The sequence below is a fragment of the Helianthus annuus genome, chromosome 11 (assembly GCF_002127325.2).
Source record: "Helianthus annuus cultivar XRQ/B chromosome 11, HanXRQr2.0-SUNRISE, whole genome shotgun sequence".
NCBI classification, from domain to species: domain Eukaryota; kingdom Viridiplantae; phylum Streptophyta; class Magnoliopsida; order Asterales; family Asteraceae; genus Helianthus; species Helianthus annuus.
Genome location: NC_035443.2, coordinates 23,990,723 through 24,016,434, shown reverse-complemented (window position 1 = coordinate 24,016,434; position 25,712 = coordinate 23,990,723). Strand labels below are relative to the sequence as shown.

At 35.2% G+C, this 25,712-nt stretch overlaps 3 protein-coding genes across 3 annotated transcripts; 2 read left to right on the top strand and 1 right to left on the bottom strand.

Moving 5' to 3' along the window:
* Positions 1–5,519: 5,519 nt before the first annotated feature.
* LOC110891400 (phytosulfokine receptor 2) lies at positions 5,520–9,316 on the top strand. Its single transcript, XM_022139092.2, has one exon. It carries the CDS (start codon positions 6,110–6,112, stop codon positions 9,143–9,145), a length of 3,036 nt encoding a protein of 1,011 aa, XP_021994784.1. The 5' UTR covers positions 5,520–6,109; the 3' UTR covers positions 9,146–9,316.
* A 5,551-nt stretch (positions 9,317–14,867) lies between these two features.
* LOC110891402 (ribosomal protein L11 methyltransferase) lies at positions 14,868–19,219 on the top strand. Its single transcript, XM_022139094.2, has 7 exons — positions 14,868–15,238; positions 16,078–16,161; positions 16,652–16,792; positions 16,904–16,969; positions 17,742–17,909; positions 17,973–18,305; positions 18,980–19,219. Exons 1-7 carry the CDS (start codon positions 14,969–14,971, stop codon positions 19,082–19,084), a joined length of 1,167 nt encoding a protein of 388 aa, XP_021994786.1. The 5' UTR covers positions 14,868–14,968; the 3' UTR covers positions 19,085–19,219.
* LOC110891401 (micronuclear linker histone polyprotein) lies at positions 19,128–21,130 on the bottom strand. The gene is made up of 3 exons (XM_022139093.2): positions 20,985–21,130; positions 19,457–20,770; positions 19,128–19,369 (listed from the first exon to the last, which is right to left on the bottom strand). The coding sequence occupies exons 1-3, from the start codon at positions 21,039–21,041 to the stop codon at positions 19,304–19,306; spliced, it is 1,437 nt and encodes a 478-aa protein (XP_021994785.1). The 5' UTR covers positions 21,042–21,130; the 3' UTR covers positions 19,128–19,303.
* Positions 21,131–25,712: the final 4,582 nt, after the last annotated feature.

Genomic DNA, 25,712 nt, shown 5'->3' with positions numbered 1-25,712 from the left:
TAACGTTTTTATTATTTATAAAGATAAAGATAGTTTTAATTGTTTATATAAAAGTTTATGTTCTTTATCTTTATTTACTATCTCATAACCGACGGGTAATAAAAATTAAAAAAAAAACATTTTTTTTCTTTTAGCGTTTTCTTTTACTTTTTCCGCTTATTAATAACTATTTAATTTAAAATTCCATCGATTTAACCATGCATAATACTTAAGTTTCTAACCTATTAATAAATAAATAAAAAATAAAGTAAAATGTTAACTTGTGTAATACACAAGTTTCTAACCTAAAAATAAATAAATAAAAAACAAAGTAAAATGTTATAATACATCAAAGTTCATTTTTTTTTTCAAAAACATATATTGACGACCATTTGTGTTAACCGATTATATTATATTTAATCAACCCTTGTAATACACGTGTTTATTCAACCCATGCAATACACGTTTTTAAAGATGTAACTTTTTTATTATCTATAATAGGGAAAATGTCACGGAATAGTGACCAAGTTTTAAAAGTGTTCTAATTAGGTCATTCGTATCGTTTTTGTCCCAATTAGATAACTTAACATTCAAATCGAGACATGTACTTGTTTCCATGTGTCAAGAAAAATATGGAGCATAAGATGTTGGACTCGGATTATTTTAATATAGGAAATTATATTTATTAAAAAATAAAAACACTTTAATTACAATAAAAATTAAAAAAACAGGTTACAATCCACGTCACTCGAGTTAGCATCAGGAAAAAAGGAAATAAAAATCCACATCACCACGGTTACCTATGAAATGAATGAAAAAACCCTTAATTTTAATGAAAAATGAATGATGAGTGATCTGTTTGGAACACTTTTGAAACCTGAGTGACATAACTGGAACACTTTTAAAACTTGGTTACTATTCTACAAAGTTACCCCATAATATATAAAGTTATATTTATTCAACTCGTGTAATACACAGGATTCTAACCTAGTTTTAAGGTATATATAAATTGTAACTTTTCACTAACTTAATAATCCATTAAATTAAAGGTATATATAAATTGTAACTTTTCACTAACTTAATAATCCATTTAAAAGATCAAAAGTGTGACGATTAAGCAAATAACTAGCACATGACGATTAGGGTAATTTCCTCTAGACTAGAGAATACAATCTAATTCAAGGCTGGGGGTGGGCAAGCCGCAACCTCAACTGTGGCCTGATTTTTTCGAAGGCCTAAGTTTTTTAAAATCTACTATAATAAAATAAACCAATTTTTAGACACGTGTAATTCATTGAAGGCATCCTCAAATCTGTACTTATCTTATATTAACTAAATAAATACTAAATTAATATTAAATCTTATCATACTTTAATAAAGTATTATTCTCAAATCTAAATTGTTAATTTAATATATTTTTAAAACAAATACCTCTCTTTCCTACTTATCTTATGTTAAATATATAAATAATAAATTAATATTAAATGTTATCCTAATTTATTAAAAATATATTTTTTTATTATTTGATATACAAAATTATATTTATTACTCGTGTAAAATGCGGGGTTTTGAAAAATATAACTTTTTTTATTATTTACTATACAAAGTTACATTTATATAACCCGTGTAATACACGAAGTTTTTAAAGATATAACCTTTTATCATTTGCTATGTAAAATTATATTTATTCAACACGTGTAATACATGGGTTTTTTAAGGATATAATTTTTTATTATTTGGTAGATTTTTCAACCCGACTATACACGAGTTTTTTAAAGATATGACGTTTTTAGTATTTAATATACAGAATTACATTTATTTAATAGGTGTAATACACATGGTTTTTAAAGATATAACTCTTTTTTAGATCTATTCAACACGTGTAACATACGGGGTTTTAAGGATGTAATTTTGTTATTATTTGGTAGATTTATTCAACCCGATTATACACGGGTTTTTTTAAAGATACGACGTTTTTTAGTATTTAGTATGCAAAATTACATTTATTTAATCTGTGTAATACACATGGTTTTTAAAGATATAACTTTTTTAATTATTTGATATATAAAATTACATTTATTTAACCCGTACAATATACGGGGTTCATAAAGGTATAACGTTTTATTATTTAATATATAAAATTACATTACTCAACCCGTGTAATACACGGGGTTCTAACCTAATAAATTATATATATAAATGTGAAACCAAAAAATTTAGTGGACCCTTTGTATATTATTGAGCCCAAATAAATTTATGTTTATTCATATCTAAAATCTTATAACATATTAGGCTCATTAATCTTATTTTGATCCATATTCATTTTCCAAATATCTACCTAATTTAATTAACAATATCAAATAAAAATATAAAAACAAAAAAGAAAGAAAGAAAGCGACACTGTTGTTGCCATTGTTCGATTCCAGCGCCTGACCCATCAATCCACCATCGTCACTTCATGCCACCACCATAGCCACGCCAGCGACCACCGAAGAAGACCGGAATTGACGCCTACGACTATCGCAACCAAATCATTCAATTAAGGTATGATTTTTAATTGTTTCACTTTGTTGATTCACAGAATTTTGCCCTAATTTATAGTTGTTAATTTAGCAATAAATTGCTTGTTTTCTTGAATGTTGAGCCCTAAATTGGGTGTGTTTTTGTCAATGATTTAAAAACCGGTTTAAACCGGCCGGTTGAACCGGTTAAACCGGATGTCGGATGCTTGGCCGACACGAATTATACCAGTAAACTAAGGAAACGGCAAAAAAAATTGTACCGCCGGTAAATTGGGTTATACCGGTATACCAGTACCGGTTCATACCTGGCCAAAGGTCAAATTTTTGAACTTTTAATTTTTAGGTGCCTGAAATAGGTGACTATTTACCTTCTTCGTTAAAGTGTAAAACTTAGTGGCCACAATTGACAATCCACATCGATTAAACTTCTTCCTCACTCAAAGATAGAAAATCATTGGGTTTTTCAAATTAAGTTCTACAACCAATCATCCAGATTTACCTTCTTTTGAATTTTGTTCAATCATTCATGTTGTTAATTGTTATAGTGTTTGCTAATTGCTATATAATGGGTATTTAATCAACGAACTTTTGGATAATTTTTTGATTATGGATTAACTTTTGGAATTTTTTTTTTATTATGGAATGATGTAGTTTTGGATTATATTTTGAGTTGAAATTAAATTTTATGGATTTATAGAGTTAATTAGTCAAGACAGTTAAACCGCCAGGTACAACTCGATTCAACCAGTTGAACCATTTTTGAGTCTAACCGTTGCGATTAAAATACTAGTTTTTAAAACGTTAGTTTTTGTTGGATGTTGAGTCCTAAATTGGGTGTTTTGTTGATTGTTAGACTTAAAATTCAGCAATTTTTTAGTTGTTAGATAATAATACAGAATTGAGTTACGGTTTTGACTCTGAATTTAAATTTGATTTTTAGAAATTATGCATCATATACAACTATCCAGTGCTCAAAATGTAACAAGAGAAAACTAGATGAATTAACGAAAAAGTCTCAAGCCGGTGTTTTGTTATAAAGTTAATCGTCGTTTAAAAAAAATTCGTTAGGCCAAAAGACTTTTTTCCGCTTGGCCGAGACATATAAATCCCCAAGGACGGCTCTGCTACTTACTATACTCATTAAAAATATAGATGAAATTGTTATAATAATATATTGTTTTCTTAAGTTTTAGTTTCAGTGTCTACACTTTAAATAATATACGTCTTTAACCATTTATTTTTTATTTAATGTGATTTTTTTTTTCTGTTAACTTGTGTTTGTTGACTTTTTATAAAAAGCTGAATAACACAGTTGTGTTTAATTTTGTTTTTTTTTTTTGACATTTTGGTACAAAGTACGTTGAAAATGAAGTTGTATTAAAAGTAAAATATTTTTTGGTATCATAAATTATGACAATTTCCGAAACCATGATGAACCGCCATCGGTATTATCAAAACCAGTACCGATATTCATTTTTATGGTTCTCGATCGATGTAAAACACGCGTTGGTGTCCTTTTAGGCATATCACGATTTAATTTTTGTGGGTTTCTTTTTCGATTTATGTAGCGAGTGTCAGTATCTTACCCGTATCGTAACGAACCGAATCAACCAATACCGACCAAATTCCCGGGGTAAACAATAGTTTCGGTTTCAACTCTTATACTATAAATAACATCAGTGGCGGATCCAGGGGTGTTTTGGGGGTTCCGGGAACCCCCTTAGTTTGGAAAAAATGAAAAAAATAGAGGAAATTTTATATTATTTAAAAAAATAGTGAGAATTAGTGAAAATCGACCAAAAGAAACCCGGTAAAAAAGATTTCTGGATCCGCCACTGAATAACATACATCTTCAACCATTTAAATTTCATTTAATTTGATTAAAAAAAACAAAATACATATCGGTATTCCAATATAAATTTTATCAAAAATGAAGTTGAATTTAAACTTGGTATCATAATCTATACCGAGTATTTAGGCTGCACGGTGTGGGCACCGTCCCACCTTCGTCCCCCACCGGCGCCGCTCCTCCACTCATTTCGCCCCCCTCCAGCGGCGTCCTGATCGGCTTCCTGTGGAGGATGGAGCTGGTCCTCCCCCTCTCTCACACACCTATACATACAACTTATATATATATATATATATATATATATATATATATATATATATATATATATATATATATATAGGGGACCGCTAAAATGAGAACCACCTCCAGTTGTAAGAACCATGAGAACTACACCGTACGGGGCGAGTTGGACCAAAATTTTTTTCATAGACGTAGATGTGTGTGTTATAAACACATTTGTAAAAAAAAAAATTCAAAAAAAAAAAAGTCGTGTGTGTAGTTTTGAGCACCACAAGTTTGGTGTTTACGGGTGTTTACGGGTACCCGTAAACACCAAACTTGTGGTGCTCAAAACTACACACACGACTTTTTTTTTTTGATTTTTTTTACAAATGTGTTTATAACACACGCATCTACGTTTATGAAAAAAAAATTGGTCCAACTCGCCCCGGATCAAAAAGTTCTCATGGTTCTTACAACTGGAGGTGGTTCTCATTTTAGCGGTCCCATATATATATATATATATACATACATATTAGGTTCATCCCCCCATTTCCTCACCTCCAATCTCTTTGCCCCATCCTCACACCCGTTCTACGTGGCACCTATGTGGCGGATCATCCTCCAATAGAGAACCATACCGCATAGCCTTATACCTTATCAATATCAAAACAAACTAAACCAATACCAACCGCAACGAATCCCACTAATATATTATTAAGAAAACTTTAATTAAGGAAAAAAAAGTCAAAGTTAAAGAAGATTGAGAAAGGAAAAAAGTATACGTCACATCAAAAAACAAAATTCCATTTAATAATATGTATATTAGATTAATTAATGACTTGTTAATCATAAAATATTATTCACCGAATGAATATATTATTAATATTAATTTTGTATGGAGAGGGTTTTGCGGCATTAATAATTCTGGGAGCAGACAAATGGTGAGATTAGTCAGATTAGAGCTTTGAAAATCTTGCCACCAATCCAAAGTCAAAACAACTTGTGTGACTAATGTCAAGATCTAACAACTACACACAATTTCACTTTAAATTTCCCACACCCACTTTATCTTTTTCATCTTCCGTTGGTAAATTTCGTAATGCCCACCACCTGTTTGATAAAAAGCCAACACATGATTACTGTCTGCTTTTCTTGCTTCCTTCACAAGTGATCGACACTAAACGGTACTGTGGTTTCATTTCTGTTGTGGGTCTGGTTTGAGAATCAATAAAAGAGTTTACTTTCTTCTAGCTTGAGATTTTAAATCATTAAAGACTCTCATGTGCCATTGAGTGTTTTCTCGGTTGCTTCTTTTACAAGCTTTCTTTAATCTTCTTGCTTCTGTTTCTGTTTTGCTTTTTGTTTCTTTGAGGTTTTGGGATTTGGGTTCCAAATCTTGCTATTGATTCATCTTATTGTATAGGGATTTGAATCTTTTGATCTATTTTGGGCCTTTAATTTCATCATCTTGTTCTATATTAGCAACTTGGTATTTTAGGGATGTGCTGAACTTGTCAAATTGGGGTTTTTCTGATCAATGAATTTCCTCAGTTGGGTGTTGTTTGCCTTGTTCTTTTGTTCATGTTTGGGTGTCAAAACCCTAAGCCAAACATGTGATCCGGTTGATCTGGTAGCTCTAAAGGAGCTTGCTTTAGGTTTAACAAATGGGTCTGGACTTTCATCTTGGTCCAGTGATGCCATTTGCTGTCACTGGGACGGTGTCGTGTGCGAAAACGATGCGAAAAATGTTTCGAAAGTTGCTATGCTGAACTTGTCTGCAAAAGGGCTAAAGGGTGTGATCTCAGGTTCTATATCTCAGTTGCAAAATTTGAGATTTCTTGATCTTTCGTATAATCAATTCGAAGGAGAATTGCCGAAAAATCTTTCGAATTTGAAGAATCTTCAAGTTGTTAATGTGTCCAGCAATTATTTATCTGGGAATCTATCAGGTTTTGGGAATTTTCCAAATCTAATTGCATTCAACTTGAGCAACAATTCGTTTTCGGGTGAATTCAATTCACAAATTTGCAATTCGTCAACCGATCTTCGGTTTCTCGATCTGTCAATGAATAATTTCACTGGCAATCTTGAAAATTTTCACACCTGTGGCAAATCTATTCAAGAACTTCACATCCATTCCAACTCATTTTCAGGCGATATACCGGAGTTTATATACTCGTTTTCGTCCCTGAAACGGCTCTCTCTTTCGTCGAACAACTTTTCCGGCGAGCTCAGTACGAATCTCGGTAAACTTTCGAACCTCCAATCGTTCGTTTTATTCGGTAACCGGTTTGCAGGCCCACTTCCTAATGTGTTCAACAACTTAACACATTTGGAAGAGTTAACTGCACATACAAACTCATTCTCAGGGCCATTGCCTTCCACCATTGAAGCATGTTCTAGTCTAAGAGTTCTTGATCTTCGTAACAATTCGTTATCGGGTGTTTTGATTACCAATTTCTCCAAGTTTCCTAATTTATGCATTCTTGATCTTGGTAGTAATAAGTTTAAAGGTTCTTTACCAATCTCACTTTCAAATTGTCATGAACTGAGAATCTTGAATCTTGCAAAGAACGAATTGTATGGAGAAATTCCCGTTAGCTACTCGAACCTTTCGAATCTTTCGTTTCTCTCGTTTTCTAACAATGGTTTGACGAATTTGCCACTCGCGTTATCTGTATTACAAAACTGCAAGAATCTATCGACTCTTATATTGACTAAAAACTTTCGTGGGGAAGAAATTCCCGTTAATGCGAACGGGTTCGAGAGGTTAATGGTTCTTGCAGTTGCAAATTCGGGACTCACGGGTCAAATCCCGAAATGGTTAATCGGTTGTCCGAAGCTAGAGGTACTCGATTTATCGTGGAATCGCTTAAATGGGGGGATACCGTCTTGGATCGGTCAAATGGAGAGGCTGTTTTACTTGGATTTTTCGAATAATTCGCTCTCGGGTCAACTCCCGAAGAGTTTGACCGAGTTGAAGAGTTTGGTTTCTTTGAACATAAGTTCTTCGATTCTTGGATCGACTACTGGAATCCCGTTGTTTGTTAAGAGGAATCAAAGTGGTAGAGGGCTTCAGTACAATCAAGTTGCAAGCTTTCCTCCGTCAATTTACCTCAGCAACAACAAATTAAACGGTTTGATTTTGCCGGAAATCGGGAAGTTAATACAGCTTCATGTACTGGATTTGAGCAAGAACAATCTGAGCGGAACGATCCCGAGCACGATTTCTGAAATGAGAAATTTGGAGGTTTTGGATTTGTCGTCAAACGATCTTCATGGATCGATTCCGAGTTCGTTAAACACGCTCTCATTTCTTTCGATGTTTTCCGTTGCACATAATCACTTGGAAGGTCCGATTCCTACCGGAACTCAGTTTTCGGGATTCCCGGCCTCGAGCTTCGAAGGTAATTCGGGTCTTTGCGGGGAATCTCTTCCTCGTTGCGGGCTGAAAACAACTCCATCTCTTCGTTCCAGTTCGCATAGAAAACTTGGGAGAAGCAGTATCATTGGAATAACACTCGGTATCGTAGCCGTAATCATGATCTTGCTCGGAATCGTTCTTCTCAGAATGTCGAGAAAAAAACACCGGGATTCGCTTTCGAAATTAGAAGATGAGAATTACAGCGTTGCAAACGGGTTATCGGGTGGGCCAAACGGGTCAAAGCCCGTATTTTTCCCGGCATCTGGTTGCAAGGACCTCACGGTTTCAAACATAGTCGAAGCAACGAATAACTTCAGCCAATCTAACATAATCGGGTGTGGCGGGTTTGGGCTCGTTTACAAAGCCACATTTCCTAACGGCTCAAAAGCAGCAATCAAGAGACTTTCGGGTGATTGCGGTCAAATGGAACGCGAATTTCATGCAGAAGTTGAAGCTCTTTCAAGAGCCCAACACACGAATCTTGTTTCCCTTAAAGGGTACTGCAAATACGGGTCGGATCAGTTACTAATCTATTCGTACATGGAAAACGGTAGTTTGGATTACTGGTTACACGAACGAGTCGATGACGAACCGCCGTTAACATGGCGTGCGAGGTTAAAGATAGCAAAAGGAGCCGCACACGGGTTGGCATACTTGCATAACGAGTCGAAAATAATCCACCGTGACATCAAAACAAGCAATATCCTCCTAAATGAAAAATTCAAGGCCCATTTAGCTGATTTCGGGCTTTCGAGATTACTATGCCCTTACGACACTCATGTAACAACCGATTTGGTAGGCACACTCGGGTACATTCCACCGGAATACGCTCAAACGTTGATTGCAACTTTCAAAGGCGATGTTTACAGCTTCGGTGTTGTTCTTCTAGAACTTATAACAGGGCGTCGGCCCGTTGAAGTTGGTAAGGGGAAGAATTGCCGGAATTTGGTTTCGTGGGTGTTTGAGATGAAACTTGAATCGCGATACTCGGAGATATTTGATTTGTTGATATGGGATAAGAGTTGTGAGAATGAAATGATGGAAGTTTTGGGCATTGCTTGCAAGTGTTTAGATCAAGATCCAAGAAGAAGACCATCAATTGAGCAGGTTGTTTTATGGCTTGATCAGGTTGTGGAAAGTTTATGTTGAATTGTAGTTGTAAGGTTTAAAGTGTAAAGTAATTTAGTTATACAAGTGTTTAATCCTACTTCTTATGTTTATTATAGTGTTTCATTGTTATGTAGACTGCTTTATTTTATTTTATGGTAGATGTAATATAGCGTTAATATATATGTTTAAAAGTTTAGTCTTTTGACTTTTTTTTTGTTCTTTTTTTTTTTTTAACTTTAGTCTGATGTTTGAAAATTATGCATTCAATAATCAATTTGAACATATATTCATCCCTATAAATTTATCATTCTTTGTTTCATTAGCATTTATGTTGTTGTCTACAGTGCGCAGTTACGGGTCAAAGCCTATTTCGGGTATTAGATGCTTTGGTTTTCATATGAATTATTGTGTAAACACTCTGGACACATTTTTTTAGGTTCTAGAAAAGGTTTCAAGTCAAAACGTGCATGGTTAAGAGGTCTTATAATGTCCGCAACACCAATTTTTACCTGATGACAATATCAGGTCAGCCCTATTGCAGACACTGTGTGGAGGTCTTAACAGTTGTATTTTGGCACCATTTTTGGTCAAAAGTTAGATAACAACATGTTTGATCTTTGGTAATTTTTCTAAAATCGTTTGATTTTGTTTTGTGGGTGGTTTGTCGATAAAATAGCCTTTGGCAGCAAACAAGTTAGTTATTTGCATAGGTTGTTTCAAGGCCTTGAACATTTTATTTCGGCATGAGTTTTGGTCAGAGGTTAGTTAACGTCCTAAATGATTTTATGTAATTGATTTAGATTTTTATGCAATTGTTTGATGCGGTTTTTCAAGCAGATTGTCAAAAAAAAAAAAAAAAAAAAAAAAATCGTCGTTGACAACAGTACGTTTAATAGTATGCATTTGGGAGTTGGGTCAAGCAAATAGTTATGTGGGGAAAGTTGGTACGGTTAAAAGGATGCGTAACTGATTTGGGAAGGCCAGCTGAAGATTGTTTTCCTTCACTCTTGGGTCTACTGTAGAATTGGGGCTCTCCTTTTGGTTTATTAATTAAAAATTTAATGTTTGGATTTGCCGGTGATGATGCTCAAAGGGCAACTTTCGAAGTATTGTTGGTAGACCCTGACGCACTGCTGTTACGGCAGGTCTGGGCCAAAAAGATGCTTATGTAGGTGACAAAGCACAATCAAAAAGAGGTATTATTACTTTGAAGTATCCTATGGAGTACCATATTTTCAGCAACTAGGATGACATGGTAAAGATTTGGCATCACGCTTTCTACAACGAGGTTCGTGTTGCTCCTAAAGAGCATCCCGCTCTTCTCATCTAGGCACGATTGAATGAAAAGGCGAACAGGGAGATGTTGACCCGCATCATGAATTGGGTTATGTTATGATTTTTATATATCATGCTTGCATTTAAGTTTCTGATGTTGCAACAGATTCGTGAATGGGATTATGTCATGAATGCAGCAACTGCCACAACAAAATGAAAACATATTTGTGAGACATTTTCATTTCTGTTGTGCGATACTACTACTACTATTCTATGCATTTATCTAACATAAAAACTATACTTTTACTGGTTGTAATTCATTAACAGCTAATTTATATCATCTTAAGCCCTTCGTGAAGCAAGAAACAAAAACTCACCATACTTTTCAACAATCCCGACCTTGTTTATCTTCTTTGTTTGCAGATAACATTTGCAAGAGTATAATGTTTGCCCATGCTATATGTAGAAGACAACTTCAAATGCAAGTTTGTGCTACAAAAGTGAGAGCAACTGCCACTTTTATTGCAGGTACCACATTCCTATGAAATATTGTTTAAATGTTCAAATTTCTCTAGACTAGACCTAGGTTTCCCTGTTTTTGTTTTCATACAGAGCTAGGGGTGGCTAATGGGTCAAAAGGGTAATGTAATAGTATGGGTTGAAACGAGCGAGTCAGTTAGATCATGTTTGGCTTACTTGCTAACGGCTTTTTAAATGCTAAAAATAAGTAAGGTGTAAATTATGGTTACAAAAACCTATCATTACAAAGTTAATTTTAATGTTCTCTTACAAAAATTTTGTGTTTCTATATAGAACTGTTAAGATTCCAAGTAGTGGCGAAGCTTGAGATTTCCGACCGGGGAGGCGGAAGTCACTGGACCTAAAAATTTCTATAAACCGGGGGTCGAAAACGTATATGCTAAAAAATTTCTATACGAAAACTAAATACTCTCCTCCACTACTGAGCGAAATGTTTGGGAGGTCGGCCGCCCGCCCCTTAAAAGCTTCGCCCATGATTCCAAGATGCAGCCACTGGAGCTATAAGGTGAAGCTTCTGGGGTCATCTTTGAAAACAGAAGTCAAAATAGTTAACGTTAATGCCAGTTCATTAATTTGACATGTTACCAAGTCAGATTACCTTAAATCTAAAATTTAGGAAGGTAGTTACCTTAACTCATTTTCTAAAACAAAACTTCGATGATTTTTCACTTATAAAGCATGGTTACCAGTCGGTTACCTCTTCAGGCAATTAACCTATCTAAACCATATTCTGTTTTGTTGACATGGAAATCTTTGGTTTTTAAGAAATAGGTATTTGTGTCCATAAATATTTGATATTTTGTATCTAAAATGTTAACTTTGTTTAATTTTTTGTGATCCTGTTTGCGAAATCAAGTTTCTTATTTAATAAATAAATTAGTATTAATTTTTTTGTGTAGACAATTATTATAATATAAAAGGTTTGATCAAATAAAAGGTTTACAGGTAACATTTATTTGTAAATCATAGATATAAAAAAACTTAAATTATTTGATCATTTGAAGAAATAAAAAATGAAACTTTCTAATCTGAATTCATACAGCAAGAATAGGAAGATTTCAAGTCTACAATTATTTATGTCCCACATTGCTCACATTACTAAACATCATATATTTCCTTCTTTATTAAAGGTATGATAGCTGCACTCAAATAAATAAACCATGATTTACATGTTTGTTCCTTTAACTATAGTAATTTGGGGACACTTGTCAAACGGGTCAAAATTATCACTTACACAAAAACATTAGCATCCAAGACGTATAAATTGTACATACAAATGCAGGAATGGCCCGATGGAGCACATGGAAAGTAGATGGAGATTTGGATCTTGATATCCACATGGATGTAAACGAGTCGAACATGATTTTGTTTGACCTAAGAGATCTATGCGCTCTCTATGATTTGGTGTAATATATTCCTAATATCATATATTTTGTGGATCATATGTATAAGTAGAAAAGTAGTTACAAAATAGGGTGTAGATGAGCTTAGCCGACCCGCTTTCATGCCATATAACATAAGATGTCTCGAGCTCGACTCATTTAGAGCTTCATTTTTAAAGCTCAAGTTTGATTTGTAATATAATATAATAATTTTTTCAAATTTGAGTTTGACGTGGACTAGATTTGTTTATTATTTAATAATATCTATAATTATTATATTTAAATGCATATATTATTACTTTTACGTATGTTTAGAATTATAAGTAGGTTAAAACTCGTGTATTATTAGAAGTTGCCAGTGTGCATATTATTCATATTATTTTCACATGTTATCCATCCTCCTAGAGAATAGATTGTCTCTTCACTCTTATCTATCAAAAAACAAAACCATAAATTAGACGTACCCGTCGTAACGCGCGCGATTCTCATAGTTTTAAATAGATATTGTTTTCAATCTCTTTTTGCTTTGACAATATTTTTTTTTTCACATAAGTTGGTTCTTTAATATATACTCTTTTCTGTCATTCACGTGGTATATGTGCTTGATCATGTAGCAGCAACCCGTTTAGTATCTAAAGAAACAGCCAAGATGATATAGAATAAAAGATCAAGGCTCAATTGAGCCTGGTCTCTCAAGTTGTGAGTCAAAATTGTTGGGCGGAATGGCTTTGAAAAGCTTGATGTCCAAATTCTCGTATGTCATTCGTCTTAAAAATATAGTTATCAGTTATTACTGAGTGCCCAAATTTTTACCCAATCACCCAGTGTTCATGTAGTATTACTTGCCCTTTTGTATTGTGTTGAAATTTCAGTTTTATTTATGATTGGGTTGATTATGGTTGTCTTTTATCTCTTATCTGGTCAAATCATTTATCTATATATACAACTTATATATAATTTATGTTCCCACCCCATCTTGTCGACTCCGTCACAACGCACGGATTTCCCACTAGTTTAATTTTATGGTAGATGTGATATAGCGTTAATATATATGTTTAAAAGTTCAGTCTTTTGACTTTTTTTTTGTTCCTTTTTTTTTTTACTTTGTCTGATGTTAGAAAATTATGCATTCAATAATCAATTTGAACATATATTCATATCTATAAATTTATCATTCTTTGTTTCATTAGCATATCAACAAGTGTTGTTATCAATGAATCAGGGAATCAATGAGAATTCGGAGGTCTTGTATGACTATGGCTGTTCACGAGCCGAATCGAGCAGACTTTTGCTCATGCTTGGCTCGTTTACAAACCGAACCGAGCGGAGCGGCTCATTTAAAACCGAGCCTCAAATCAAGCGAGCATTTTCCGAGCAATAAATATTCCGAGCGAGCCTCAAGCGAAGTTCGAGCGATTTGGACAACCGTGTCACCCAATTTAAATTTGTCGAGAGAGACAGTGATAATGTTGGGTCTCAAGTTTTTATGACTTTAAAAACAGACACATTTCATGGCATAATATTTTTCTTATGAATAACAATGTTGTGGCCGACGAGACGATGATCATATTGCACGAACAATGATGTTGAGAACAGGAGACGATCGACTTAGGGTAACAACGACATGAAACATTGAGGCGATGAGTAGACTGTCGTTTATCAATTTAGGGTCTAACTTTTAGATTTGATATTAATTTTTTATTGGCGTGATTAGGCTACTTAATATTAATATCAAATTAATTGTTTACTAGCCCAATCACTTGTATCCTTAATTTCTAAAAAGACATGATCAAATCTGCCGAAACTTGTATACACATTTGTAAAATTTATAATCTAACCCTTTTAATTATTATTATTATTTTTTTTAAAGGAAGAAAGTTTAAGGAATTGAGGGTGTTCATTCAAATCGAATTGGCTGGTTCTTAATTTTTTTTTTTCTTGAATTCGTATTCGAATTCGATTAAGAGCCAGCCAATTCGATTTGAATTTGGGGGGGGGGGGATATTCCACGGTCCTCCCAACCGCCGAGGTGATCCCACCTCGCAGACCGCCACCCAGCAAGCCTGAGTCTGGGGGTAAATCCGCTACCGTAGGAGCATTGGGAACGAGCAAGACTCGAACCCACCACCTCCGGGTTAGAATGCGGGCTGGTGGCCATTGGGCTGACACCCAATGGTTATTCGATTTGAATTTGTATTCGAATTAAAATCCCAATTTGAATTCGATTAAAATTCGAATTCGAATCGAACTCGGATAAATTCGTTTTGATTCAAACTCAGTAAATATTTGTAACAAATTCGTTTAAGTTATGGGCTTTGTAATGTGTTTGGTAATGAGCTATTTTAATACCTCGAATAAATTTAGAGATTAATTTATCCTATAGCGAATAAAAGTTATATATGTATTATATATAAAAATAATAAATAAAATATGTATAATTTTAATTCGAATTTCGAATCGATTCGATTTTAAAATTGTAATTTCGTATTCGATTTAGTGGAACCGAAATAAATCAATTTCAAATTGTTGATAATCGAATTTCGAATTTGAAACGAATTCTGAGCACCCGTTGTCGTGTGTTTGTGTTTTCACTTGGTCACGTGAGCGGATAAATTGCCTGAACTTGGCTCAGGCCTTACCTTACAATACTAAAACAACCACCATCATGTCACTGCTTTTGAATTCTTTTCGTAGTCATTTCTTCAAACACCTGTCGTGCACTTCTTTCTCATCGATTCGCGGCACCCAAAATCTCACTTCTCGATGCGTTTTCAAGCTAATTGGTTCCACCAGAGACCACCCATCAAGAAACTTGAGAGAATTCTTGAATTCCAGCCCAGTTACTGCAGCATTTTCCACATCTTCTTCTGCTTCTGAAACCCCAACTACCGGTTCCTACCTATCTGTGGATATTCAAAGTCGTCAAGATGTTGCTGTAAGATTCAATTCAATTCAATTCAAGCTTTAATCTTACTCACCCTACTTATCTTTTGCGTTCAATCTTTATTTTTTGTTTTTATAAATTTGGATTTTTCAATGGACCTTAAATAAAACATTAATTTTTTTTAAATAAACATCGACTTTTTTTAAAAGCCATTTTTAGGATAAACTAGATTTTTGACTCGTGCGGCGCTTTGCGGCGTCATCGTTGATTTTCGACTTTGTTACGCGCATTATGTTGAGGGCATTAACGTGTGATGCCCGCGCGTAATGTGACTCGTTTTTTGCTTTGTCACACACATTACGTTTGTGACATTAACATAGATAAAAAAGAGTATAATGTCTCGTACGGTGCTGTGTGAAGTCGTAAAAGTAATTTAAAAAAAGAATTGAAATGTTTGAGAAAATGAGGTGTGAAATTATTAAGTAGAAAAAAATAGGGGGTTAAAGTAGTCAATTATCAAAAGTTAAAAGTAAAGGTGTCATATACCAAAATATGTGGGTTGAATGTGTGACATATCTAAAATTGAGGGTGAATTACAAAAATGCATGGTCCGTCCGACTATTTTGGTGATTTTTACTAGGGAAATTGGATTCTAATAATCCTAACTAGACATCATTGGCCATTACTGATCCCACATTTTAATGTTCCCACTGGTAGTTTAACCTTTTAACTATATCGCTCTCAACAATCCTTAGTTAAAAAAAGTTAACGACGTTAATGAAATGTTGACGTGGCTGCTGATTATGTTATGATATGTAAAGAAACGACGTGGCATTAGTTGATTATTTCCCTAGAATGACTGACTGCAAGTTCCAATCTTGTTTCGTCAGGATATGCTTTCAGAGGCACTTTTGTGTTTTGGTGCTGTTTCAACAAGCGTGTTTGAACCAGACAGCGGCGACTCTAACGATGAGGTAAACAAGAGTGATTGGTTATTTATTAGTCACTGTAAATCCATGAATAAAAATAACGCCCGCTTGCGGTATGCGCATATAATGTATATATGTGTGGACGCTCGCGGGGGGGGGGGGGGGGAGGCAAAAGTGAAAGCGCATTAATTTTAACGTTATTTCACTAATTTCGTGAAATAACGTTAAAAGAGGGGGATGGTTAATCATGCATCATGTGGTGGCGTTGATAGCCGAAAGACAAGGCAGTACATGCACTAACCAGCCTTTGTCTTAATTGCTGAGTGTTATGTGCCTTATGTCCAAGGCTTGATGCAAAACTACTATGAAGCCGGGGGGTCTCACTGGAAGCAGACTCTCTATTCCTACGGGGTAGAGGTAAGGCTGTCTACATCTTACCCTCCCCAGACCCTACCTTAGCTTTGCTATTACTGGGATTTACTGAGTATGATGATGATGATGATGATGATGATATGACCAACTGATAATCTTGCAGATCTCGATTGTTTCGATCTTCGATGTATCTCATGACGTGCATCAAAGTATTGCACTGGCTGCTGATTCAATAGGCTTGAAAGAAACACCAGTTTACAAAGTCACCACTGGTTACCACTCCGATTGGATCGAAAATGCTCGGGTTATTTGCTTTCTTATATTTGTTTTACACCAAAGAACATTCTAAGACAACAACATTTAGATCAAACTTCATAAAGCTTGTACTTTTTATGGTCTTAATCTGGTGTTGCAGGAATCTTTCCATCCTATTGAAGTTACAGAAGGTCTTTGGATTGTGCCTGAATGGATAACTCCACCGGTATGTATGACTTCGTGTGCTCTTGTCATTTATAAAGATTGCCTTTGCCTAAATAAGTACCTTTTGCTTTGGTCAAAAACATGTTTAACTTGTACATTTTAACAAGAATGTTTACTCAACAAAGAGCTAATTTAAAAGGTAGACTTCAAGCTAACCAACTTTAGTCACTCGTAATATTAATTTCACACCAAAATGTATAGTACTACATTTTGTTTCAAATTAGTTGTGTATATTTTTTTAGTTTTCTTAATTATTTTAACGTCATCCGGAGTCTAAAAACTGTCTAATCAGCTAAGTAGTTAATGCAGTAAAAAATCGGATAGCGATCAAGGACCGATATTTTGAGATATCGGTAATTGCAGTGGATTATCATTAACTTTTTGCAACTTGCAAAACACTAACAACTGTAGCAAGTAGAAACTGATTAAAACTTAAAACACTAACATTTAATACTAACAATTAAGAATTAAAATACTAACAGCAGCAACACAAAGAAAGACGAATGGTAGAACTAAGAAGAAATGTACTGACATCGGGAATATAGGTGATATATCGGTCAAATGTCGGTCAATATCGCCGACAATATCGGTACCGATACTTTGCACCGATATCTCACGAGGAGACCAATAACCGATATATCACCGATATACCGGTGATATATCGGTGATATTAACTGCATAGCTGATCAGTGGACTGCCCGATAACCAGTCTTGATACGGTAATATTGCTAGTATTAGGCTTTCTTATTGAATTATATTTGGGAATTCAACAGGACGTCGAAGCAATGATTATAACTCTAAACCCAGGGCTCGCTTTTGGAACCGGCGACCACCCAACAACCAAACTATGTCTACTATTATTGCACACCTTAATCAAAGGTGGCGAAACCGTTTTGGATTACGGCACAGGTTCAGGGATTCTCGCAATCGCAGCACTAAAGGTAACCTTTTTTAACACTCGTTTATTTCAAACGCCGGTTTGCAATCTTAACCATGAGCTACAGTTTGGTGCAGCCTTAGCCGTTGGTTTCGATATAGACCCGCAAGCCATAACAGCCGCACGTCATAATGCTACCTTAAACAACATAGGACCAGACAAACTGGCACTGCAGGTTGTTCCAAGTAACATAAGTCCTGCGTCAACCGACCAATGGCAATGGGCTATGAAGAGCGACGGTGTAACGGAGCATGCTGTGGAAATTGTTACTGAGAAAGAGAAGTATGATGTAGTTGTTGCGAATATTCTTTTGAACCCGTTGCTAGATTTGGCTGATCATATTGTTTCTTACGCTAAACCTGGTGGGGTCGTCGGTCTATCTGGTATTATCTTGGAGCAGGTACCTTCTAACCATCAATTTGTTGATAAAAATTTAGAAAAGTATTGTGGACCCATTTAACTGTTGATAGGCCTGTAAACGAACCGAACAGAACGAACACGAACAGATGCATGTTCGTATTTGTTCGTTTAACTTTAACCGAACACGGACACGATCATATAAATGAACACATTTTTTGTTCATGTTTGTTCATTAAGAAAATAGGCATGTTTGTGTTCGTTTAAACCGAAACGAACAGTTCATGAACATAAACAAACAAACTTAAACGAACAAAAATGAACATATTTAACCAAACATAAATGAACACGGACAAACATGAAGTAGTTTTTTTACATAAATTAGTGATTGAATACGATAAGTTTCATTGGAAAACCCATTTTTATTATTCGAAAACCCAAAACTAATTAGTTATATTTGTGTAAGTAGTTAGAAAGTCCGTTTTATGTTTATATTTATACTGATGTATTTATTAAAATTTAAATGAATACAAAGGAACAAACATAAACGAACAAAACGTGCGTTCATGTTTGTTCGTTTAATTAAATGAACACAAAATTTTGTTCATGTTCGTTCGTTTATTAAATAAACGAAACTTCATACCGAACAAGTTCACTAATAGTTCATGAACTTTTGGTTTGTTTACACTTACAGGCCTAACTATTGAGATGTTTTAGGTACCTACAGTTGTGGACCGATACTCGGATATTTTGGAAGGGATTACTGTGTCACAAATCGATGATTGGGCTTGCATAAGAGGCACAAAGAGGAAGACCGGGTAGCTGAAGAAAAAGTTCGTGTTTTATACTTCTATGAATGATTTCATGTATTCAAAATTTACTTCCTTACAAGATAAAATTAAAACATACATGTTTCTCGTATTACTGGAAAAGATGACCAAAACATGTCTTTTTTTTTTTAACTTACAACTCACTTGTTGCAGGTATTCGTTTATGAAACCTTGACAAAAAAAAATGCATACGTGTATGTATTATTACAAGTTACCGCTTAAGTTGCCTCCTAGCCAAAGCGGGTGCTTTGTTTGGGATGTAAACCTTGTAGCTTACCTGGCAACAAAAACAAAATCGTAAACCTCGAAACGTTATATTCATATATAAGCGTTGTCAAATTAACATTAAGCAATAAACGATTACCTGCACCATTTCACCACCCCTCATCACAGACATTGTCTTCTTCTCAAACTGCGAGTTGTCATTGCTTTCATTCTGCTGCTCCTTAGAGCTACCTTCTTGTTTAGGCGCAGAAGAGGGTGTTTCAACAACGGCAGTTGACTTTTGGTCAACATTATCGATATCGACCATCGATGTCTCATTCAATATCTTATTATCTACCCTGCTCGTCGGTAACTTAAGTTCAGCTGGCTGTGATCCACTAGAGTGCGGCTCGTTGTAAGTTGCAGCCTTTTCATCTTTCCCTGTTGCCGCAGAAGGATCTCGTCTCCACGTAAACCTACTCCTGTGTGGTACTGGCTGCGACACCGGTGTCATGCTAACGGTTTCACGTGTTGTCAACTGCTTAACGTCGGTTTGATCGCTCTTAGGTTTATCATCAACAGGAGCTACTGGTTTCGTTTTAGTCCCACCTCGAAATCTACTTAAATTTTCTAACGCTTTTTGTCTCAAAATTGACTCCAAATCATCAGAAACATTGCTCTCTTTTCCCTTATTATCATCAAGTATAGAACCAGAGTTTACTTCTTTAGCCACACTTTCTTTATCAGGAGAATAATTAAAACGACCGTCTAATTCAACGCTATCATTGCTTTTACTAGACGGGTAATCATCATAATCATACACAGTCTCTTCTTTAAGCTCGTCATTTTTCATATTGTCGTCTTCTTCGTTCTCTACGTTTGCAACCGTAATAACCGATCTTAACCTCACCGGGTTGTTTTCCATCGTCGTATTCTCAGTCCTTTCACTGCCGTAACTGCTGCTTGGTGAAATAGACCTTCTAGCTTCACTCCTGTTCTTCCTATTTCCAATTCTACCCTTGGTTGAATCTCTATGACCCTTTCGCTTTTCTCTGGACCTACCCCTCGACCTCTCGCGTGAACCCAGTTCATCGCTACTGATATCTTCGTCTTTACACGTCGAGCAGCTTCCTGAATCACTGCTTGCAGAACTAACATAACCATCGCGTTTCGAACTCTTCTTCTTCTTTTTCTTGATCTTTTTACTTTTTTTCGACCGTTTTCGTTTCTTCACGGGTAGCGAATCATCACTACTATCCTCACTCGAGTACCTTCGTCTCTTCCGTTTCTTACTACCCTTTACTCCACTTTGTGAGCGCGAACGATCCCTTTTACTTCTATACTCACCTTCCGAACTAGATAACGAATTAAGCGATGAACTAGCGGATTCATCATCCGAACTCGACGAATCCAAATCGTCACGATGACGACGAAGCTTCTTCGACTTACTTCTACTTTTCTTTTTCCGGTAACCCTAACAACATTCAAATTGTTTCAACTTCAATTCAAGACTTCAAGATTCTTAACAACCCATTAAAAATTACCCAAAACATTGTGCAAAAGCATCAAGATTTAACCAAGAAACATGAAAAAACAACATCCCAGAAACAATTTCAAGAATATCAAACAAATTCGAAACCCTAAAAAGTAAAATTAAAGAAAAAAGGGTAGGAAATTGACAAACAAACCTTGAGAGTCTTTTTATTTGAGTGTTTTCTTCTAGATGAAGAACCAGTGTGCCCCATGAAGCTTCTAATTCGTTACTGATTTCACCTGCAATCAAAACATATGAACAACAACAAAACAAAAGGGATCTACGAGGGTGTGATTGATTATCGGGAAAATGAAGCAAGTGAATTGCAATATTGGTCCCTGTACTGTTTACTAAATTACAGATTTGGTCCTACAACTTTTAGTTATGTTTTAACAGTCCTGCCTTACGTTTGAGTTTGAGAACATTGGATGTTAGTGTGTTAAAAGTCAAAAGCAACCGGTTGTATGTAGGGCTGCAAACAGACCAAACGAATATCTTGTTCGTGTTTGTTTGTTAAGGAAAATATGTGTTTATGAATACTTATCGAACGAGATTTTATGTTTGTGTTTGTTCGTTAAGGAATTGAACATGTTTATGTTTGTTTGTGAATTTTAGGTGTTGGATAAATGCAAATGCAAACGAACACAAACGAACGTTCATGGACATAGTCGAACACAAACGAACGTTCATAAATGCAAATGAATACAAACAAGCATTTATGAAAAAAAAAAAAAAAAAGCTAACACGAATCTTTCATCATAAACATGACGTAGATCAGCCCAAGATATACTAACCCAATTATCCAAACATACTTGATATAATCTTAATAAACATAATTAAATAGTTTATTATTTATTAAATAATATCTTAGAGGTAATTTTGATGTATTAGATAAAGATAATTGTTAAAACCCCTAATAAACTATCGAACATAAACGAACACGTTACCAAAAGTTCACGAACGAACGCGGCCTCTGTCCATGTCCGCTTGTTAAACAAACGGAATATCTTGTCCGTGTTCATTCATTTATTAAACGGACGAACACAGACGTACTTCCCAGCCGAACGGTTTATAAAGTGTTCGCCGAACGTTCACGAACGAACGCGGCCTCTGTCCATGTCCGCTTGTTAAACAAACGGAATATCTTGTCCGTGTTCATTCATTTATTAAACGGACGAACACAGAGGTACTTCCCGGCCGAGCGGTTTATGAAGTGTTCGCCGAACGTTTGGTTCATTTCCAGCCCTAGTTGTGTGAACTACTAGGAATGGTAAACCACTGGAAATGATTTGACCTTGTAAGGTTTTAAAGGTTTATGTAGTTTGATTTTGATGGGTTACTTGTCCAGTCAGCAAGTCGGCCGGGGTTTAGTAGGTTGTAAGGCCATGTGTAGTCATAAAGTCCTGTGGGGTGTTATGCGACAAGTGGCGAAAAGTGCAAGAGGAGGGCTTTATGGGGCGTTATATTACAAGAGGGTGTAGTGGTAAGGGGGTTATATAACCCCTTCAATTATACATACATATGTATGTATATATATGTGTGAGTTGAGAAGAATGGTTCACGCCGTTATGTATTTCACGAGGATTGAAATTTCCTCACCCATAGCGCTGACCGTAGTGGTGTGGTCGGGCGCTACGGGGTGCCATGGCCTTGTTTCGCACGATATACCGCCCACTATAGGTGTTCTAAAAGTTTATGTAGTTTGATTTTGATGGGTCACTGGTCCAGTCAACAGTTTAGAACCTGAAATCGATCATGTTAACTTAACATGTCTTGTAGCTTTTTTTTGTTTTTTCTTTCTATTTTTTTTATCTTTGGAATTATATATCTATTATTATATTCCTAAATTATCCCCACATGAACCTATAGTTAAGTGACAGAACCATAAATTGTTGAGAGAAGGAACTTTTACATCTTGAGAGCATCGTCCTATGAACCTACGGCCACATCACTAATGAAATAGTTACAAAACTTTGTAACTATTGACTATTTAGTGTGATTGTTTTTTAAAACTTATATGTAAAAAAAGTCGCTTAATAATAGTAATAGTAATAATAATAATAATAATAATAATAATAATAATAATAATAATAATAATAATAATAATAATAATAATCAAAATCAAAGTTCATAGTTTTTTTTTTCTATTTGGAGCACTCAATCTATTCATTTATACAAACTTTCATAACAACTAAACAATGTTGTGTAAAAAAAGCTTTTTGTACAACTTACATATTTTAAGAACAGGCAACTTTTCCTATATGACAATGAAAACCTTATTTCTTTTTATGTGCAAAAAAGTCAACTCAAGTATCACACCTTATAGAACTAACGCCAAAAACAACATTACACTAAAAGTTGAAACCACTTCCCTTATGTCAGATTTAGGCAATCCGTAGTGGTTGGTCTGATTCAACAAGTACGTGGCACAGGGCCGGCCCAGAGGGTGTGCAAGATGTGCCACCGCTCTGGGCCCAAAACTTTTGGGGCCCAAAAATATTTTTCTATCGGTTTATGCTTATAAAGAAATTGCTGACTAAGTAAGAAATTACGTTTTATATGGTGCAGATGGTTGCCTGCTTGTATCTTTATTCAAGATATATGCAGGTTCGAAACAATGCCAACACAAAAATTTTTTAGTTCTATTCAAAGTTTCAAACCAGTTTTTAATTTTGTATGGATATTAGGCCCTTACTAGTGGATTTTTTTTTTAATTAGCTTTATAAAAAAAAAATAAAGCAACCGGTGGTTATTCAATTTAATTTGTTTAAATTAAGTTTTGTTTTGTTTATAAAAAATGATTGTTTAAGTTAAATCTTTATATTAATTGATCAATTGTTTGTCATTTTTATTATTTTTTTATTAAGGTAACATGTAATTATTCTAAAAATAATGACTCTTTGAGTTTGTATGTGTTCACCCTATTTTGACTGACCCATATCTCGTCCCCTACTCAAAATTCATAATTCATGTATTCGCCACTGGTTCAAGCTTAATTTGCATGTCGAGAGAAGCGAAAAGGAACCGTGAGAAAAAAGCAATAATTTTTGTTTTGTTTCTATCCTGTATTTGTATAGTTTGATTTATAAAAAATAGGCCATAAGACATTAATAATATGATGTAGGGGCCCATTTTTGTTTACTCGAACAGGGCCCAAAAGAATTATGAAGTTTTCGGAGACGGCCCTGACGTGGCAACACTTTTGGGGAGCGGATGGGAGTTTTTCAAGAGCTACACCGCGTCATTGGACGTAGAGAGGAGAGGCGTGGTTCCAACCATGGTTGAAAGGGCGGGTTTGTTACGATATGGCGATGGTTCCGACGTGGTGTGGACCGCTACAAATAACCTAAAGTGGGTGTCTAAGTTATTTTTGCTCTGCCTATTTTTAGGTTAAATAGTTTAGTAAGATATACAAAAACTGAGATAGGATCAAATACAAACCTCAATATGTGTAAGAACTATAAGAACCAACCACTATTAGACATGTGTCCATTAAAAAAAACTTGACAAGGGTATTTTAGACTTTATCACTCTATTTTTTTGAATTTAATTAATTCCAAATTTTAATTATCCCCTATATTCATGCACTATTTCAAATCAAAATTTGAAAATTTCCAACAACATGCACTTTGTAAATCAGCACAATCTTCACAAATCGCAACAACAGGCACTTTATTAATCAACACTTTGTTAATCAGCACAATCTCCGCCAACAACTGGCATTTTGTTAATCAGCACAATCTCCGCCAACAACAGGCATTTTGTTAATCAGCACTTTGTTAATCAGCACAATCTCCGCCAACAACAGGCACTTTGTTAATCAACACAATCTCCGCCAACAACAGGCATTTTGTTAATCAGCACTTTGATAGCACACCTCTTCTAGTCGTCATAACATTCCTTGTCATAACATTCCTTTCTTGACTCCCGTTTCTCTTTTTTGTTGAGTCCAATGCAAAAGCATCAATAATATCATCCATTTTTGGTTCAACTGGATTCTATGTTTAGCACGTGTTATCCACGACACAATAAATCGAAGGCAGCACTACACTATTCAAAAATGATTCATACACTATTTTATTCAGGATAACCCCGATACAATAAACTAAAGTTAGCACACATTATTGAAGTCAGCACTAAATCATTGCAAAAAAGTGACTTCAATACAATAAACTGACTTCAATACAATACAACTTTTCGTTTGAAACTTTGTTGTAAAAGGGAACTTTACATTTTTTGGTACTTCAATAAACTAATAAACTGAATTCAATACAATAAATTGAATTTTGCATTGTTATCCGTCTATGCTTAGGTTCAAACAAACATATACTATTTTTTTTCAAACATGAGGGGACAACGTCGAATTTGTATAAAACATCAAGTGCTTAATTTGATCAAGCTTGATACTTTATACACATATCCTATGTTCAAACAAACAGGTCTCTCAAACATGATTTGATCAAGCTTGATACTTTATACACATATCCTATGTTCGAACAAACAAATCTCTCAAACATGATTCATATACTTTTTTTTCAAGATAACCCCAATTGAACTGAACTTAGCCCACAATAAACTGACTTCAATAAACCTAAGCATAGCACAACACCCTGCCGAACCCACCCGTCAACACCGCCGTACACATCTCCGGCAGCAACCCCGTCGTGAACAGATCCGGCTACAACAGTCAGCAACCCCTCCGTACACATCTCCAGCAGCACCTGTCAAAACCCGCCGTGAACATCTCCGCCAAGAACAGTCAGCACCCTTCAACAGCCGTCGTGAACATCTCTGGCAACAACGGTCAGCACCCTTTCAACACCCGCCGACCGTGAACATCTCCCTCAACAACAGGCAGCACCCTTTAACTTTGCCCCCCCCC